The sequence below is a fragment of the Gambusia affinis genome, linkage group LG11, assembly GCF_019740435.1.
Source record: "Gambusia affinis linkage group LG11, SWU_Gaff_1.0, whole genome shotgun sequence".
Taxonomy (NCBI): Eukaryota; Metazoa; Chordata; class Actinopteri; order Cyprinodontiformes; family Poeciliidae; genus Gambusia; species Gambusia affinis.
Window position 1 is genome coordinate 19,170,965 of NC_057878.1, and position 20,470 is coordinate 19,191,434.

Consider the following 20,470-nt stretch of genomic DNA (forward strand, 5'->3'; position numbering starts at 1 on the left):
AAGTTTACTTCTGAAACAATAATTATCTCTCCAACATAGACTTCATCATTCTTTAAGCTTCACATTTCCTGGACTCTGGATCCACCCCTTCAGCTAGCCTTCTGTTTTTCCTATCTCTCCAGTGGTTTCGGTGCTGTGAGGTCTTATACGTGAAAATAAACTAAAGTGGTGGAGGTAAGCATACGGTCTTCATCGTTTTCTGACTTGAAATGGCTAGTACAATTTTTCCTTTTTTCCCTTCTGTGCACATCTGCCTCAGAACATCTGGTTATTGTCAGAATTTGGACATTGGGCTGAGTCATCACCATTCTTTTCCCCTCACTTGTCTCCCCGAAGAAAAAAGGAAAAAAAGAAAAACACAGATAATCTACTTTAAAGTCAGACAACAAATCAACTTTAACCATGGATGATCGGAAACAAAATGCTTTATTAGATTCAGACGAGGAAACAAGGAGCAGAATGAGAAGGTTTAGCAGTAGAGGCTTAACTTGGACCAGATGTAAAACATTTGTGAAAAAAGGAAGGTCTTGTAGAGGTAGATAAGTTGAGGCATAAAATGTCTCAAGAAATATGTTGTGGAGGTACTAAACAGTTTCTAGAAATCTTTTAAATATTTAACATTTTGTTTTATTTTCACACGTAGTTGAATTAAACTGATTAATGAACTATGTTTAAAGTAAAAACCAAACACTTTCCTTTGCTCAAATTTATTCAAACCATGTATAACAATAGCTAAACGCTAATGAGAAATTTATATTTTAAAGGTGCGGTTTGTCAGATTTAACATACCCTATTCAGAGACTCAGCGGTCTTAAAAATTATATATATATATACACACACACACACACATATACATCAGAGTCAACATTAGCAGAATATGTGACGGGTTTCATTATCCTCATTGGTGTTTTGCTTGTTTGCTTAAAGTGTAGATTTGGCAGTTTATTTTCTAAACTGCCAATTGAAACAATTCTGCAGTAGTAGAGTGAAAACCAATTTATATTGAGTAAAATTATGTCAGCTTAAAGTGAAACTGAAAAGAAGTATTGGCACTGAAAAATATAATTTTAACTATAACGAGCTGGGATACTTTGGATCCAAAAATACAGCCAACACACATAATTGCCTGTTTAACAGTCTTTATTTAAAAAGATTATTGCAGTTTTAGACATTGGATTGCTGGAACCGTTTAGAGATCTGGAACAGCGAGGTGAGTGACTAAGGCATGACAGTTTAGCAAAATCTTGCCCAGAATGAGAATGACCGACCTGTTGAGATTATTGCATAAGGGAAGGAGAAATCCCAAAGGAGATGTGATTGAAGTAATCATCCATGTTTGGTAACATGGCCACCACTCTTCAACAGGCTTAAAAATCCAGCACAAAGAGAAGAGTCAAAAATCAGATGAGGTTCAAAATGAAATAGCAAAACCTAACCAGACAAGAAGCCAGCAAAGATGCAGGAGTCCAGATGACAGAAAAAAAGGTTGACTTACTTTTAACTTGGCTTGAAAAGGCTTAGTGCATCTACATGTCAGTTCTGATAATTTGCCACTAGTGCTGTGACTGGGAGAGGCTTATATACTGAAGAGCGCAGGTGGAGATAATTAGGCACAAGTGAGCTGGGTTTGGAGTTGGGACTCAAAAGTTCTGACCTCCTACTCCAAAAAATCAATAGGAATTTGACTTCCCACTGTGGGAGAAACTCAGTCAATCCCCAGTCAGAATTTATTAGCCCAACTTTGCATTTCAATATGGTTGTTCTTCACATCATAATCAATCATTTGTTGTGAAAGCATATTTATCTTGCAAGACACACTTATAAGAATCTGTCTAAAATTTAAGCTGCAGAAACATCTCAAGGAAGATTAGTGGAAGAAGCTTAAATTTGAGCTTCATGACAAATTATGTAGATGTGATTTCAGGGTTTTCCATTTTTTATAAATTTGAAAAATCTCAAACATTTTTTACATCGTCATAATGGGGTATTTGCGTGTAGAATTTAAGGGAAATATTAGTTTAATGCAATTAGAAATAAGGCTTTAACATCGTAAAATGTGGAAAAATGTGAAGCACTGTGAATACTTTCCAGATGCACTGTACCAGTCAAAAGCTTTGTTTGAGTTCTTGGTATGTTCAATGCAAAATCTGTGAGAGACTTTCCTATCAACACTGGAATAAAACACTAACGTTGGCACAAGGGTCTTTAAATAAGTATATGGAAGAGTAGAATCTGTGTATCAGGAGACCTGTTTAATGGATACCTCACTCAGATCTTCAAGAGGAAGCATATGCAAGCCCACCATCGTTGTTTGCAAGGAATAAAAACATAAATACATGTCGAACAGCCAGTGCTGTTGGCGTTTACATTCTTGTACATCAAATTCAAGAACAAAGTCAAAAGAGAATGATCAAAGCCATTCTTTCCCATGTTGTGAATGAGGAAGTTGATATATAAAATCCATTTGAAGTTAGCAAATTAATACTTTTATTCTTGGTGCATTATTGTTTTTGTTCTATATAGTGGAAGATGAATGTAAATGAAACTGAAGAAATGTAAACAAATGAGACTTAATTTTATGGAGCCTTCTAAAAGTTAGTCTGGAAAAAAATATTTTTCCTAAGGTAACATCATACATGTTGAACCATTCTATAAGTGAGATACTTATAAGGTTCTACATTTAAGCATATTCAGGTTTTCTTTTTTGCTCTGTTAATTCCTAAGAGGAACTTGTTAGTGTAAATATTCATCATGATCCCCCACCCTCCACACTCTAATTTCACAGTGAAAAGCAGTCAAAGTCTCATTTTGTCTCAGTTATCCAACTGCAATTCTGCCACCACAAGTATTATTTCTGGGCCAGGATGTTTCTGCAAAATCTGTAAGATTACTTAAGGTATGTATGTAGGTTTCTGGGTTGTAGTGCTTTCATTAATGTTGTAGTCCTTTTGTAATTTATAATTGTGCTTTGTTAATGTTGTAGTCCTTTTGTAATTTGTTATTGTGCTTTGTTAATTTTGTAGTAGTTCCTTTAATGTTGCACTGGTTTGCACCTCAGGGCCACTGTACTTCTCCATAGACCGACCATAACAAGCAAACATTGTTGCTTCACCTCCTCCTCTGGAAGTCTCAGACACACCACCTGAGTCTAGAAATCTCCATCCTCCTCCCTCTGCATATCACACGGGTACGCTTTGCTTTCCTGACTTTAGCATTTAGTGTAATATGTTTAAAAAAGGAAAAAAAAAAAAGTAGACTGTGCAGGCTAATGAGTCTGTGTGTGTGTATGTGTTGCATTATGTGCGTTGGACCTTACACTGTTTTTGTTGCTGTGGCTTATTTGTGTGGTTTTGTGCGCCATGCACATGATGCGTGTTGGGGGTGGGGATGTGCTCATGTGGGTCAGGTTCAGAGATAGTTTTGTGTGTGCCCCATAATATCCGACAGGCGCCCCTGGTCATGGCATTGATCCAGTATGGACAGTCCTGCTTCCAATTTTCTGATGACCAATTCATGTTTGGTTGAATGTGGGCTAGATGCCATAAGCTGCTACATTGACACCTGGAGTGTAACATTCTCAGGACCTAAAATGCTGACATCACATAAATGAACTACCACAGTTACTTCCTTACAAAAGTTTTATACATCCTCAAAGCAGTTGGGGTACTCTCTGGTTTAATTATGGGACATGGGGAAAGTGCTCCATTTATAATACACCCCAGAGGATCACATTCTAACAGATATTGATGCCTTAGCCCAATGAGACAGGGCCTGAATTTTGTGAGTTTTATAGTAATCATCAGTTGTTAAGAATAGCATTCTAGAAAAGAAGACGATTTTTTTTTCTATTTTAATTTGCTTTTTTTTTTTTTTTTAGAGTATGTGAAATAAAGCACAGGAGCATTTGTGTAATCATTCTTTTTTTTTTGAAAATATTTTGTGAATTATTTATTATAAAAATATAAATGTTTTCACTACAAACCATTTTACATTAGTAGACAAGGCCATCTACATTTGCAGACAAACTCACACAGACACACATGTCAGTCTTTAGACATAAAATTAGGGATTTGTATAGGGTCCGTAACAATATTGCTCTCTCAGATGTCTCAGGTATATGAAGTTTGTGTTAAAATCATATCAAGACATCACAGACACATAATTTAATCTATGCTCAAAAATCATCAATGCATTGTATAATGTTAACAAATAAATAATGTAATCATAATTGCCTTTTTATTGTAGAAAAAAACTAACAAGTATGATTCAAAGTAAGATAAAATATAATACAGATGATTTTTTTTCCTCAATTTTAATTAAAAATGTTGCACAATTTTTATTCAATCATTTATACATACAAACATTTGTACAAAAAAATGGATGGCCATGTATATAGTGAGATCTGGAGTGCTAGTTGCTTTCTTTATGATGGTTTTACATTATGTACATGCTAATTTCAAACACATATCAGCAACAGCAGCATCCACAGGTAGACCAAGTAAAGGAAGACAGAATTGACACACTGAACAGGGCTGGGTTTCCCAAAAGCACCAACAGCACCCCTGTGCTTTAATCAAGCTTAGTCTACAGCCAAGGCAAAAACGTTGTCATTCAAAGTGCTACAGTAATGTGTACCAAGTGCTTAAAGAGGCATAAAGACAGCATCTTCATTGTAAATATCACGCGTTCAAGAGCACAAAGTACCAAAGTGCCAGTTCAAAAATACTGGGTAAGTGTTGCACTGAGGGACCAGCTGGGTGACATCAAAGCAGAAGACTAGCATCGTTTAATATGTACTCCATTTACATAGATATTTTAAGGTGCCTTTAGGAAATCCCATGATGGACGTGGCATATCAAGTTACTATTTCAGAAAGCAATAATTTATTGGATGTATTGCAATGTTATCAGAACATTTTAATATTGAGTCAGACTGGGGCGATTGATGATTGAGCTATATTCTAAAGAAAACACAAGAAACACTTTATTATATTAAACTAAAATAAATGTTTTCTTGGTGAATCCACCATGATCAAGACCAACTACAGGAGGCACTCTATTTTTTTGCTCGGAAAACAACAAGATTCATTAGTTCGAAGTTAGTTTTCTATATTTTTTTTTAAGTGTAGTTCAAATTATTTGAAACCAAAATTTAAAAAAGAGAGAGCTTTTCACATGGCTTTATTTAGTGAGTTATTGTGTAAAATCTTCAGATTGACCACCTTGTTTACTTACTTACTTTGCCCATCCAAAAAAATAAAAAAAATATCAGCTGTTTTGAAGTCTTGGCCCAAACTTGTCTTTCCCAAAGAGGAAACCTAATCTCAAAGTAATGTTTAAAAACAACTCTGCATCACAAAAACATTTCATAGAGACAATTGGGTTCCGGGTCTGTTCACCCCTTTGCCATTCTGTACCCCATATCTTTCCTATGCAATGCTACTTAGTTCTTTCTACTTCCAGTTCATACTTGTAAACAAACCATTTCTTATCCATAAAATTAAAATATTGCTTATCAGTATTTTTAGTAATATTTTTATGAGTAACAGAACTCTTTCTCAAGAACTGTAGAAATCTACAGAATAATTCATCTTAACTTTATATTTTAAGAAAAATATTGGTACTACACCACGTTCCCATTTATTTATCATACGGATGAACCCCTGATCAAGCTACAGTAGCTCTGACTAATCTCCTGTTGGGTGCCATTATAAAGTGAAGTCATAAGGGATCACTTTAAAATAAAAAAGTGAGTATTACTTAATGGATGATAGGTGCAAAGAGTCAAACAACAGATAATACCATTGTGAACCCAGAACAACTAGGTTTTGAACAACCACAATTACAAAGGTATGAAATGAAACAGGGTGAAATGACCAGCAACCAACAGATCACTTTTTCTGTTTTGGGCTCCTTGCATTTGCTTTGCTCTAAGTATTTCCTCTTTACCTTCATGTCATTAAATTCCTTCCATCTCAGCTTTCCACTGGTTTCCTGTTGTAGAAAAAAAAACAGGATATACTCATCCTGAGATTCCACATGAAGGTGGTGGGTAATAGTACGTAACATTAGCACATGGAACAAAGATGTCACAATAATGAAAATTCTGGGTGTGCAGTATTATGGCCACTCGGTCTTCAAACCACGGCATTTAATACATAACACATGTAACATACCCAGGGCTTCACCACGATGAATGGATTTGATGGATTACAACCTTATTGCTTTTAGTGGCATGTCTACTGAATGCAAATGCTTTATGTTAGAGCTACAGAGTCAAACAGTAGGTGAGTCCATATGAGTTTGGCCATGTCTTGGACTGAGTACTGAATGTAGGTAGCTGCAACTCTTATCCCAGCCTCAGACTTCATCAATTCAGATGATATAAGTCAGCTGTGGATGTCTGCCATGTTCTTCTACACATGGCATATCAGCTGTTCTCCTCCCTTTGGAAGACGCCGGCATTAGCCAAGGACAGCTCCAGCATTTTGTCTCTCCCTGCTTTGTTTTCCATTAACGACCAGACTTGCGTTCCTCATAATGTCTTTCTGACCTCCTTACCTTTTGTTTTCTCTCTCCCCCCTCTATTAGTCAGTAAGGCATCTCAATGTGGGCTTGTAGGGAGAGGGGTGAGCCAGTCAGCTTACAAGGTAGCAGGTCAGTTCTGAACCCTTTCCCACTTCTCTGTTAGAAAGCTTTCAACAATGCATGAAAGACATCACATGAGACATTTCTTTTTTTTTTTCCATCCATTTGCATCTTCATATTATTTAGATATGTAGCCACTGTGTTAGTGTGTGTAAACACAGACCAACAGAAAGGTCTCTGGTGGTTTTCATTTCTTGTTATTGTTTTTAAACAGGTACTGGACCATTCTTGGTATGGGATTCTAGGGCTTTCAGGCTGCTCACAATCTTCTTTTGCGGTCCTGCAATAGTCACTCCAACCTTTTTCAGATCCCTGGTGTTGGAAGAACATTAAGAAAAAAAAAGAAAACAATCAGATAAAGAGAAGACAGGAGATAAAGATTTATGTGTAGAGTGCCTTGAAAACATAGTCATACCCTTCAAACCTTTCACATTTTATCTGACTTTCTAAGAGGTTGTTTTTGTCTGTTGCATCATATTTAGCGCCATCCGTCCTCAAGAAAAGCGTCCCCACAACTAAGTTTCTTCTTTCTTTACATATACAGTATGTACTTCTAATTATTGATCTTAATTATTGATTTTATGTATGATAAATACATAAACATTTGAGGTTGCAGCAAAACAAAATGTAAAATTTGCAAAGGGTATGACTTGTAATAATATGTAAGAGATTGTGATTGCAGTAGTTGTTAAATTTGATAACATAGCAGAGACGTTTGGTTAATACTCTCACAAGCAATCTTTTGTTGCACATGCATTCAGAAAAAGAGCAATTATTAAAAAAAAATGCTTGGGCCACTTAGATTATAATTGTTAGGAGCGTTAAGTGGCATAAACCTGAAGAAAAGAAACACAATTAATTGTTAACAAACTCTGTAGTGACTGGCAACATTTTTGAAATACACAAATTACTAAAACTACACAAACAAAACCATGAATGTGACTACGATACACACAAGGCACTGCTGCATGTCAAAAAAGTGATTTTTGTGTTATGTTTTCCAGATTAGAAGAATCAGTGGAGTTGCATACAAAATTATTGAAGTACTACAAAACAAACTTTGCCATTATTAGATTGCAAGTTGTGAGTGGAAGCCCAGCAGCAGCTCTGGAGGTAAAGCTTTGCTCTCAGAGCCTTAGTCCTTAACCCACCATCCAGAGCCTTTTTAGAGTGGAGAGGAGCTGGGCGTTAGAGGGTGGTGATTCCCATTGATGGCTCCCATTCTGGGCATGTAGCTGGTGTGATGTGGACCTCCGTCAGAACCACTCTACTGAAAAATAGCCAGGCCCATCAACATGTTATACAAGATATCAATAAGAGTTGGTATGTCCAGGATAAAATCCAACACTTAATGTATTTTGACAGATTTTGCAAGAGATTCATTTGAACTTGAAATGAGTTGATTGCTATTAGATGATTTGTCCATTTCACGAATTCCTTTTGTTAGCGTTGTTGGATTAACTCACATGACATTTTACAGTATTTTAAATTTAAGGCACCCTGTTTAAAGGTGTGTAAAAGACTTAAAATGAATTTTTTTTTTCTTGTGGCTGGATGATCTCACATTTGAAATGTGGCAAAAATTCAAACATTTAACTTGATTGCATTTTAAATAGTATGAAGATATTTAAAAACTAATAAATTGTAAGCTAATTACTGGCTGTTGATCTGTCTAACAATCTTCATAACATACTTTTTACTGAAGCATAAAACCAATTTAGGTTTACTATTTTCAACTATATCAGAGCTAATTTGTGACTTTCTATCTTCCCAACATATGAACATGATCTTGACCTGACACAAAAGGGGATTTTTTATTTTTAGATCTTCTCCAGAACCCATATTTAGATTGCCATCAGGCACAGAAAGCAGGGTGGTGAAGAAGTAAAAATTTTATTTTCTGAAACTTTAATTGGAACTGTGAATTACTCAAACTAGACTAAGACTGACATTTCTGGAACCAAACACTTTGGGTGGGTTGAGGTTTATGAATTCATGGGCCCATTTTTCCTTCTAATGGCCTGGGAACCTTAACAGAGAGCATGGCATCATGAACTCTTTGGAAATTTCTCATGTCCATTAGTCTCTGACATAAAACAGATGATAAGTTGTTGCTACAGGATAAAATTACAAAATATATGCTGGACTCAACACAGATATGGTTTCTCCAAAAAAGTCTCAACCTTCTTAGATGACTCTTTCAACTTCTGCAAATAAAAAAAATAAAGAAATCACTCGTTCTGTGAATTGTTATTGGAGAAGCATAGTCAATTGCTGTTCTATTGGCAAAATGGGGTTGAAAAGTACTGAGTGCCATCACTAATTCTTTTCATAATGCATGATTTCTTCCCTACTTAATAGAGTAACCCAAATTAATTAAAGAGTTGATTTTATGATGTCTGAAGTTATCCCATTTATGGCAAGCAATTTATTTTAGAACTTTAGTTCAGTGGTGCTAAATAAATTTTTACACATCAGTATGCTATTCCATGTGCTGTGCAGTTTAGGTAGACATTTTCTCACACTGACGTTTGCAGATGGAAAATATGCTATTCCAAAGCGGTCAGTATTTTCTCATTGGTCCATCCCATTTTCAAAAAAGGGTTGATCAATTACTCCAGCAGATGAGTCAGCACAGTGTGCAGGAGTATGACTGTTCATCTAAGGTCAGAGCATTGCCAAGCCTTGTGCTGAATGTCAAGGACTAGATTAAAACTGTACAAATCAATAGAGCAATCTATATTGAGCAATATATAATCTCAGCCAAGGCTCTTAGCCTTGTACCTGAGCTTGGAGTCTTAGATGGAGTCTTCAGTGGATTAACACCACACTGATCCAATCAGACATTTTCCAACAGGAAAATCACTGAGGACCAATGCATTTTTTTCTGTGTGAGATTATTATTTCCACTCACTCCCAAACAAGATGATTGGACAAATAAAACAAAAATACTTTCAATATTTTAACAAAATCCATTGAGTAAGTGGATGAAACATGGCTAGAGATAGTTAACCAATGTGTTTTTACAATCCATTGGAAAGGATAAAAATAATAGAGGAGACAAAAGACAGATACAGAAGACAAAAGACAGATACAACATTGGCATATTCTTCAGAATATGTTGGCCAACTGGTGATATCAGCTCCACAAACCAGCATTATCTAATTTGTTACAAACTTCTTCCATCTAACATGTTTAGTTCAAGACTAATGACTGCCCGTTTTGAGAAGCTGCACTGATACCAGATTCTTTAAAACCCAGTTTGAGTACAAGTACTTACATACATACATACATGCATGTATGTATGTAATTTATTATTAATTTTTCTATGTATAATTAAAGGTTTCTTAAATCACAGACTTTGTTTTAAATATTCTGCTACTAATGTAGAATGGTCTAATACAGCTTTTCAAGTATTTTAGTTTGATTAAAGATACTGAATGTTGTGAAAAATTAGATGTATTTGCCCTTTAGGCATTTCCCAACTCACAAGCTACAGTCACAGGCCCACTTCAGCTTTATGCAATGTTTTGTCTGTAGTGTGGAGATAATAAGGAATCTCACATGTCAGCATACACAAAAGGCGTCAAAATCCCAAATTCTCATCAATAGATAAAGTCAATTGCATCCATACATTGTCGTCTTCTTGTTATGACTCACATTCAGTTGATGGTGCATTGCTGTCGTTTGCTGGGTTAGAAAAAGTATATGCAAACTAAAACTGTCTGTTAAAGGGAAACAAAGCTCCCATTACGCTGGTATCAGGTTCTGTATTATAATAGTACACACACACACACACCGTCAAACAGATATTTGTAGTGACACCTGTGAATCTCTAAAGAAAAAAAGAAACCCAAAGAAACAAAAAGAGTGAAGGACTGAGTAATTGCATTTGTAAATGATGTTATGACCTATACATTTTAGACCCTAAATGGACAAGAGCTAGCTCAAGATCAAGCTGTGAACCTAGTTCAAAATATTTTGGTGATGAACTATGAAGATGAATCTATCCAGATAGTTTATCTGTTTGTTGGGATCTTACTCTGTAGAGGTCTTGGCCAGGGTGTCACAGGAGCTGTAGCTGACCCCTGAGAAGGCCTCCTTGCAAGGCAAGGTCCTCATGGCATCCATCCAGTCACCCATCGTCCCCACTGAGGGAACTTCTGCACTGCTCCTGTCCAACAACAAGTTCGCTGGTCTAAGGGACAGAAGAGACAAAGGCAGATGATCAATTGAGAAACAAATGTACAAAAGTGCCACATGATCTGTAAGTTTTCATAATATTTAATAACATAAGAATTCAGAGCATCGTTTCAGGAAAACAGGTGGATAAGCATCACCTTGGTCATCAGCTGACAAACTGATATACTGCCTGACAGGTGCTGTCTGGCTACCATTCAACCATAACTTGTGCAAAGCAGCTTTTGCTATGTGATTTAAGAGTGTACATAGTTTATATTGCTGTCTAGGCTCCAAGCTTGTCCTGTAAAGCATGTGCCATGCAAGCAAATATTTGAGTGGGGTGTGGTTTAAAAATATTTCCCCAAAGGGAAGTTAAAGTTCAAAGGTGAACATAATGGGGGCTCCTTTAAGGGTTTCTCTCAAATGTGATCTCCAAAAATCTTACTGACACCTATCATATATTATCACAAAGCTACTGTAGAAGGTAGACAGATACAGATATTTGATAAATATTGACTGAGTAAATGCTTTGTTTTTAATTCTACTTAGTTTATGTTTGTTTAAAGTTTTCAGAGTTCATCTAAATGTGTGTTGCAAGAGCATGGTATAGTAACAATGACAATGCTTTCAGAAACCCTTTAATGGTACAAAGTTCTTGAAACAAAAATGTACGATCCCTATATGACACCTAGTATAAAACATGAAATGCAAGTTTTTTCATGGAAGTTAACCAAGCAGTTTTACATTTTCCATCACTGATGGTCACTTTTACACAGATTTACATTATAGCTAAAAAAAAACCTTCCATGATAAATAAACTGTTGCGCATGTGTGTCTGTGTGTATGTGTGGGAGTCAATTATTTTCATTATATATATTTAGAGCCAAGATTGCCATCAAAACCAGCATCCGTTTCTGTTTAATTTCGTTACCACTTCCTGCTGAGCATGTACTCTGTAGCAGAATGCAAAATTGGATGTTATTACATTGGATGGTTCAAATTAGATCAAATGAAATGTACCATGTTAGCTGGTGCTCGTAAAACAGCCAACTAACAAAGATATGGAAAGAGGAGAGGAAGCTGAAGATGAAAATGAACACAAGTTGACAAGACATTACGTTTTCAATGTCACTCATGATGCTAAAGCAGTCTGGCTTCATTCGAAGTTGGGGAAACTGGATCACATCAACGCAGTGAATATGAAACCAGGTCAATCTATCTAGAGATCAAAGTGGAACTAACGATAACAGCAGAACACTTTGTGTCCTTTCTTACTTTTTAAGGACATGTTCCACCTGTCTTTCCAAAAAGGCACCTGTACCGAGACAGGACAAAAGAGAATAATGGAAAGCAGGAAAGTACAGCACCAGAGAAAGAGGTAGAGTTCCCTGGGGGGATGCTATTCATAGCAATGTAAACAAACTCATTAGAATACCAGGAAGTCCACCTCTTTCTGGCAGACATAATACCGCTGAGGGGTTTGAGGTGGTAGTTTGTGTGATCTGGGGAGATACAACTCAGAGATAAATCCAAGAATAGAGATCATAATAGAAATGTTTGAAAAAATTAAGAAGTTTAGCATATTTTAAATAGTAGGCCTTTACCAAAATCTTGTGTTTTAGTTTTCGTTCATTTTCAACAAGAACTCTCAACAATTAGGCATGTTCTCTGCAGCATGCATGATGCTGAAGTAAGGACGGTTTCAGGAGATTCAAAATATAGTGAAGAGAAATTTACCAGTCTGCTATTAGACAACGCCATCAAAAGCACCACACTGAGGCAAGGCAGTATACTGAGAGAAGAAAAGCGACATGGGATCTCTAACGGAGACAGTAGGAGAGAAGAAAAAGGTGGAGGAAAAAAAAGATGCTCTTGAGGTGGTGGAGTGGGTGTTTTTACAATGATTGAGTCTTTTCCTGCCAGATCAGAGGCCTGTCAAAGTGCTGAGGGCCCCCCAGGACTCTCTGGAAACACTGGCTTGTCTGAAAGGGAGGGAATTTGTAGCTGGATAGAGGGGGTGGTTTGCTTGAGAGGGGAAAAGACAAAAATGTGAATATTTAATTTAAAAAAGTGCATTTGTTTGTTGTTCCTTTACTTTTCTTGTTTAATTTTATTTAAATAGATTGATTTTATGTTGTTTTATACTGTGTAAAAAGCGACTCAGTTACAAATTATATATAAAATTCCACCAAATTATACTGGTATAAATAAAGTATGGAGCTTCATCTTTCTTGCAAGATTATTGATCTTCCTCCTGTACCGATTGCCTTCGTGTTCCTTTCTTCTCCTTCTATATTCTGCTTACATTTCCCCCTCCACTGTGTCCACTGGGAAGTAAACTGCAAATGACCTTGTTTCCTCCCTCTTATCATTTTCTTTGTTTCCTATGTTGTTACATTTCTTGCGGCAACTCAAGAGACAAGATTATTGGTGAGGAAAGAGAATGATGTGATGCAAGGGGATAAACAAAGAAAAAGGAAAAGAGAGCATCTGTTTGATGCCATAGGATGTTTTTAAAGCCTCTTGTGGATTTAACAGCATATAGAAATGCAGAAAAATCCCCTGTTTGAGCAGAAGTAAGCATAAAAACACTGCAGAGAATTAGTCTGGCCCCTTTATTGGTGTCAGTTTTTGTGCTTTGTAGTCTATCTTTCAATTTTTCAGGCTTTCAAATACCATGGTTATGTAGAATTTTATGGAACTCACAGAAGAAAGAGAATACCTGGATGGGGGAAACTTTTAACAGAAAAAGTATATGTGGAAAGGGCAATGAAGGGAGAAATGACCTCACAATGGGTAGCAGCGGAAGGAAATCTGAAAGTTCAGAGATTCAGCTTAACTGACATTTTTAATCAGGCTGCATATCTGTTTAAAAACTGTGAAGTAGGACAATAAGTCAGAACTATGCTGATTCCTCTTTAGCCCACTTTGCTAGAATTTGGACAGTCTGCAGATAGATTTCTTGAGTCTTTCTCCCATTTATGTGTGAGAGACTGAGAGCTCACACTCTGTTTCCTGAAGGAAGACATGTGGGAGAATCAGAAGTTATTTATCAGTGATGTGCAACCAGAACATTCTATTTACGAGAATCTGAAACAATCAGCCTGGCTGCATGACCAGACTTCAGTCATCTTACAACCACACCAGCATGGTGGCAATGAAGTATTTCTTGTAATACATAGATTGGTGTAGCTGCTATGCATGTTGCTTTGGTGTCCAACAAGATATCCAGGCAATGGAATAGACAATCAACCATACCCACTATATATTTACAGAGCCATGTTTATTCCCTTGCACAAACAGATTGCTATGTTCTGGGTTAAACCCTTGGTAGCTCCATTGTGTTGCTACCAAGGAGCAACATAATGGAGCTTTGACTGAGAAGTACTTTGACTGAGAAGTACTTTGGATGATAAGCTCAGCACAGTTCCCCCAGGTGTTTGACAAATGCTGCTGGTCGTGCTGGTCTGGAAGAGCTGATAGGTGGAAAGAGGGCTCCTCTGTGAAGAGCTTTGTGGAAATAGGCGGCACTTTGTGTGAACCAGCGTGTAGGCACCCTTAAATGGCTCCCATGGGACATTCAAGAATTTCTCAAACATGCAAGAAAAAAAGCAATTCTCCAGGTATGTTTTTGATTAGGCTATAGCATTATAACATGATGTGAAATTAAAAAAAACTTGAGTTTTTTGCTTTCTTTCTTAATTTTCTTTATTGCCTTCTGTTTGACCCCTTCCATCATTCTTTAGTGAAGCACTCTAAAATAAATAAGTTTTCATTAAGTAATCACTTCTTGCCTTCTCCGATCATTACTTTTATGTATGCTTTATGGGAAAACTACAGCAGATTCAAGGTGTCTTGGCGGCCTCTCCTAAACAGTGATGCAGAGCCATTTAAATGCTGAACTTTTCCAAAATCAACATCTGAAAATACCAGCTGTTTCCAGAAGTGCTTTTGTGCAAACAAAGCCTCAGGTTGGTTAACGTCATGCAATATTCGAATTGAAAAAAAAAAAGCACCTGCAGAACATATATAAATGCATGAGGGCAGCATGCCAGCCTACATAAAATGAGATTTGAACATATTATTTTCCTATCAGGCAGTAGACATATTGCACTACAACCTTTCAACCAAGTGTATCACTAAGCTAGATTTTTTTGCCAGTGCCACACTTTTTGGATTAAAATGAACAACGTCTTTTCTCAGAAAACACAAAAACCTACAGTTTCATGTTTTAAACACCTTGAAAAGCAATTTTGACAGTGACCTCCAACCCTGATTGGACTCCTGTTGGCCTATAATTTGTCTCTGACAGCCAACCTTGGCCCAGTGACCCCCACTCTTTTTCCATCCGCATGCAGAGACAGTAAACTCTAACCAACTTCCACCTCCCACGTCTCCAGATGCTCGACTCTGGTCGCAGGCTTCGGTCCGAGGTTGAGAAGGAGGGGGGCAGTACATTAGCCTGCCAGGACAGCCCTGAGACAAACGAGGTGTGTTGAGCTGAGAGCAGCTGCTCCTGCTGTGCAACTGCCGCTGCCACCACACATTCTCTCCCTCGCTTCCACATACACACAAACATATCCACACTAGCAGTTCTAATAAATCACCAGGCAGGACTCAGTTGGCCAGGCCGCGCTCACCCAGTGTTAAAAGCCAATCAAGAAAATTACATGCAAACTCCAAGGGACCTATTTTCACTTTCTTAAGAAATCATTAGTCAATGTTATGAGCTCTGACATCTCCATAATACCACTGCCGTCTGCTGTAGACCCAACGCCCGTCTCTCTCCGCGCTCAGAACTGACAACTGTACATGTGCTGCCCTGCTTCCCCACGGCCCCCTGGGAGAATTGTCACCCAAACAATAGAGACAAGCCCAGTGGAAGAAGAAAATAAGAAGGAAAAAAAATACAATGAGAACAACAAAAGGGGGCAGGAGGAGGAAGAAATAAAGTGCTGTTGAAGTTAAACAAAAACAAAAAACAGTGTTTTTGTATTTTTTTTAAAGTTTTGCCAGGAGAGCAGTTCTTTAGTTGAACAGTAGACCAGGTAAAAAAAACCAAACAAAAACAAAACATGTGTATTCTTGCTTGTCAATAACTGGTTTATGTTTTAATACAAATATTTGCTTAGAATTTAGGTTGTTTTGTTGTTTTTCATTTTTGCCAGGAGAGCAGTTCTTTAGTTGAAGTTTTGCATTATGCGCTGTCAAGCTGAAATAAACTATATAGAAATGATTTTACTTTCACTGATTGTAATACTTTCTTTTGTATGTTTATACTGATTAATTGAACCTTTATTCACACATAGTAAGCTTACAGTTACCATTACAACTATCATTTCAATGCCTTTGAGTCTTTCTGAAAGGCAGGGGGCTGATGACATGGGGTCATAATGTATGAGTAGAGAAAAATATATGATTCTGTACATTTAGGCTGTAGCAAGAAATAACAACACTAGAGCTTATAAACAAGTTTGATTGCAAATCAAAGTTGAAGAAAAAAATGAAGAAATATTTCCTTTGTTCAAACTACGACTTTCAAAATTCCCAGAATGTACTCCCTTAGATGATTATTGTTTATTTTGGGAGATCAGGCTTAGCAAATGATGGTATATCCTTCATTGTTTGTTTTTCTGTGCTACACTCTCTATGTGCAAAATCCTATATGAAGAAAATCAAAGATTCAGTATACTGCTGATACCTGGACGTAGTGTTGGCTGTGATTTTGAGGCTGCAGGGGTTGCGAATGAGTTTGTCAAGGATGCTGACAATTTGGTCAAACTTCGGACGGTTATTCCGCTCCTTCTGCCAGCAGTCCAACATCAGTTGATAGAGTGTGGCAGGGCAATCCATGGGTGGTGGCAAGCGGTAACCCTCATCTACAGCTTTTATTACCTGCAGGCAAGAACACACTGGATTGAAATAAATTTAGATAAAGTTTCTTTAAAAATTTTGTTTTCAATTGTTTTGGACTAGAGAGGGTTGAGTTATAAGGATCAAAGTCAAATATATTCTTATAGCACATATAAAAACAGCAACAGTAGACCAGGTAAAAAAAACAAACAAAAACAAAACGTGTGTATTCTTGCTTGTCAATAACTGGTTTATGTTTTAATACAAATATTTGCTTAGAATTTAGGTTGTTTTGTTGTTTTTCATTTTGTATAAACCTCTCCAACTGTGGGAATGTAGATCATTCAGTTTGTTTCACAAAACTAATCTTAATCTTTCAACAGAGGAAGTTGGTTTTGAATCATTTAGTTTTTGCAAAGGTTGTGAAAAGGATGCGAGAGAATCTGGATGAAGCTTGAGCGAAGCTGCCAACCCTTTTGGCGTTGTGGTTGCCCCACACCACACTAATAAGAGGTTTAGTTGTCTCCCCTTCTTAAAAAAGAATAGAAAATTGGCAACACTTGCATCCTGATTGGACATCTCCCAGTATGGCCGTTCTCCATATGACATCACTTCCCAGAGAACGATGCCATAACTCCAAGCATCGCTGGCTGATGTAAACTTCCTGTAGGCAATTGCCTCTGGGGCTGTCCACCGTATGGGGATTTTTCCTCCCTGTGATAAGTAAGAGAAAAAATTAGCATTTGATATGATTTTACCTTAATATTTTTTTTTGTGGATGAATCCTATAAACATAACTCAGAAAATATGTAAGACAAAAAAAAAAAAAAAAGTGCATTGCAGACATTGCTGGTTCTTGGGGGAGTCATGGGATCAAATCTGGTGCGATGAAAAGTGCTAGTCATGTGTTGTTTAATGTAATTTGTGAAACAACACTTGTTTCATGTGCAAAGATAAATTACTTGATAGCATAAAGTATAGGAGTGAATTATCCATCCTAGGCAGGAGTCTTATGCCTCCCCTTTGCCACCCTATTATCTCCCTAACACTACTGTGTCTTCAATGGTGTAGGAAGATATGCTGTATTAGTTCAAAAAGCTCCATCACTGCCTTCCTACACATTGTTGGACATATTAAAAAGTTAGACAGCATGAGTTCTATATGTATATAGCACACATGAACCACAGCTATGGCATTTACTTAACTGCAACTCAAATATGGTGGAAATTGCCCAACAACAACATTTCTTTATGTCATGCAACAGCGTACAGACGTTTGCAGCAATGAAGATTCCGTTGTCTTAGCATCCCAGATCCTTAAAACTAAAAGTGAAACTAAAAGGATGACTGTCTGATTCATTCAGACTATTACCTAAAAACTTAGAGGTACTCAGAGAGTACTGAAATTTACTTCCAAGTATGGAAACATTTATGTGTTAACGTATCATAATAGTGATACGCACTCGCAATTTAAACCTGAAGCACATGAAAAAAAAATACATATACTTAGAAACTCAACATTCCAAAAAATCTACCTTTTGTCCCTCACATACAGTACAGACCAGGGGTAAAAGTTTTCCAATATACAATGGTAAATGGCAAATTAGAGAACTTTTGAGATTTCAAAAATTACTTTTTATTAATACAAGTGTACTCAAACCAGTTAAAAGTATAAGATGTCTGGATCTAAATTCATGATTAATTAAGAGAAGCTAAACCAAAATAAGCCATCTGGTTTATGAAAACTTGAAGTAAAAGTATTGACTCACAGAATTAAATTGTAACAAAAATATTTGCACAGATTTAGTTTTAATCAAGATTAATTCACATCAACATTAAATAAAGGTAGGAAAATATGAACCAAATTATATTCCAATGTTTCCTTTGTGCAACAAAATTTGTTTTTCTTCCTGAAAAGCAAGACAAATGAAGAAAATAGTGCTATGGAAAGGATGTTGACATTGGCCAATCGTAACAGAGACAGCCAAGTCAGTTAGCCTTTCCTTTGGAATGCACAGTTATACAGACTGTTATCTAAAAAGATCTAAAATGTTATCCTGTCTACTGCTGAAGGAAACACTGGAAAATGCATGACAGTGAAAACACAGACAAATGGTTGCACGAATAAACTTATAAATCTCAGAAATATGACATTTTCCTATACTTATGCTCTATTAAACTCTCAAGCGGTGGTAAAAAAAAAAAAAAAAAGTCTAAAGATGCATATACGAAAATCAAAAGTTTATTCAAGCAGAGACAAGAAATAATAAAACACTTCTAACAAGCCTTTGAGTCTCATGGATGTTGGAGTTGTGAATCTGTGTTATTATTCCCTTTTATTCATTTTCAGTGAGAAAGGCAAATGCCACACAGACTGTTTATTTGAAAAGCAATTCTCAACCAGCAAATTAAACCCTGTTTTAAAGGGTTGCATGCATTGTTTAGACCAGAAGACGCTATGCTGACCACTTATGCACATACACAGGAGAAAAAAAGACAGATGAATGTCTGGAACATGACACGGCTCCTGCTACGTTTCAGTTTTTGACAAGAGCATCTACTGCAGAAGTAAATCAAGCACAAAAAACACAAAAATGCTAATGAGATTAAGACATTATTTTAATCAAAAATCCTCTTTTATGTTGCTTTTCTGGATTAACCTACATAATGTTTGTAATTATATAAAAAAAATTAATCTGTCAACTGGAAAAATAAATTTTGGGTTTTATATTCAATCTACGTACACATTTCCAGAATAATCTTAAAACTCATTGTACTTTGAAGAAAACTGAACATAGAAAAAAATATATCTTCACATAATGTTTCACACTTTCTAAACAATATACTTCGAAAGAAATAAATCTGCTTTAAGAGAAGAAAATTATGTTAAAACTTAGTGTGCAGTTTTGTGACAAATTAAAACACTCCATGATATCTGACCATATTATGACATGGAAAAATAAAAACTTAAGCAGTGTATCTTGCAATGATCTTGGCAAAGTTGTTTTTATTTTAATAGGCATATAACAAAGAAGAATAATGAGCCACAGGACCTTTCTCAGTGCAATAATTTATATAGTTCATTGTGTTCTGGATTTGCCTTTGTGGCCCAGCTTACCCTGGTGGTGTACGCAGCCTCCGGGTCGTCCTCCAGTACTCTGGACAAGCCAAAGTCTGACACTTTGCACACCAGATTGCTGTTGACCAGAATGTTTCGGGCTGCCAGGTCTCTGTGAACATAGCCCATGTCTGACAAATATTTCATGCCCGAGGCGATACCACGCAGCATGCCGACCAGCTGGATTCCTGTAAACTGGGCATCATGTTTCTAAAAGAAAGGAAAAACAGGCAAGGGAAAAAGAGTTATGGGAAATAAACGTACAAAACTGCAAATGCTATACTTTTTGAATATAAATAAGACATGTAGAGTCTGACCTTTTCTCATTAGCATTTGAAAAATTTTCATTAACCTTTAAAAGGCACCACTGATATTCCTGTACTCAATCTTAAGCTTAACTGAATTCCAGGGCTATAAAAATTACCGGATGAAAGTTACGCAAAAGAAAATCTAAGAACTTGATAAGTATTCATACCCCCTAAACTTGTTTGGCACAATACAACCACAGCCATTATTCGGATTACAGATAATGAACCAATGGTCCTCCATTCTTGGTATCCTGTAGCTAGTACAAAGAAATGACCAAAGAATTTACTAGAGGACCAAAAGTGTCCAACATTTCTTGTATGTCTCTGTTTTGTATCAGTGGTCATCTGCGGGTTTCTTCTTGC

At 36.6% G+C, this 20,470-nt stretch overlaps 1 protein-coding gene across 5 annotated transcripts in view; it reads right to left on the reverse strand.

Annotated features, from left to right (window-relative positions):
* Window positions 1–1,125: 1,125 nt before the first annotated feature.
* The window catches only part of epha3 (eph receptor A3), a 107,306-nt gene continuing 87,961 nt past the window's right edge, over window positions 1,126–20,470 (reverse strand). For 3 of the 5 annotated variants that reach the window (XM_044130807.1, XM_044130804.1, XM_044130803.1), the window contains 5 exons: window positions 19,800–20,009; window positions 17,247–17,396; window positions 16,531–16,724; window positions 10,690–10,845; window positions 1,126–6,959 (listed from right to left, as the gene is read on the reverse strand). In XM_044130807.1, the coding sequence (XP_043986742.1) occupies window positions 6,854–6,959; window positions 10,690–10,845; window positions 16,531–16,724; window positions 17,247–17,396; window positions 19,800–20,009 (816 nt within the window). In that variant the 3' untranslated portion in view covers window positions 1,126–6,853. Of the gene's footprint in view, window positions 6,960–7,798; window positions 7,918–10,689; window positions 10,846–16,530; window positions 16,725–17,246; window positions 17,397–19,799; window positions 20,010–20,470 lie in introns of all 5 variants that reach the window. The other 2 variants (XM_044130808.1, XM_044130805.1) reach the window with 2 other exon arrangements.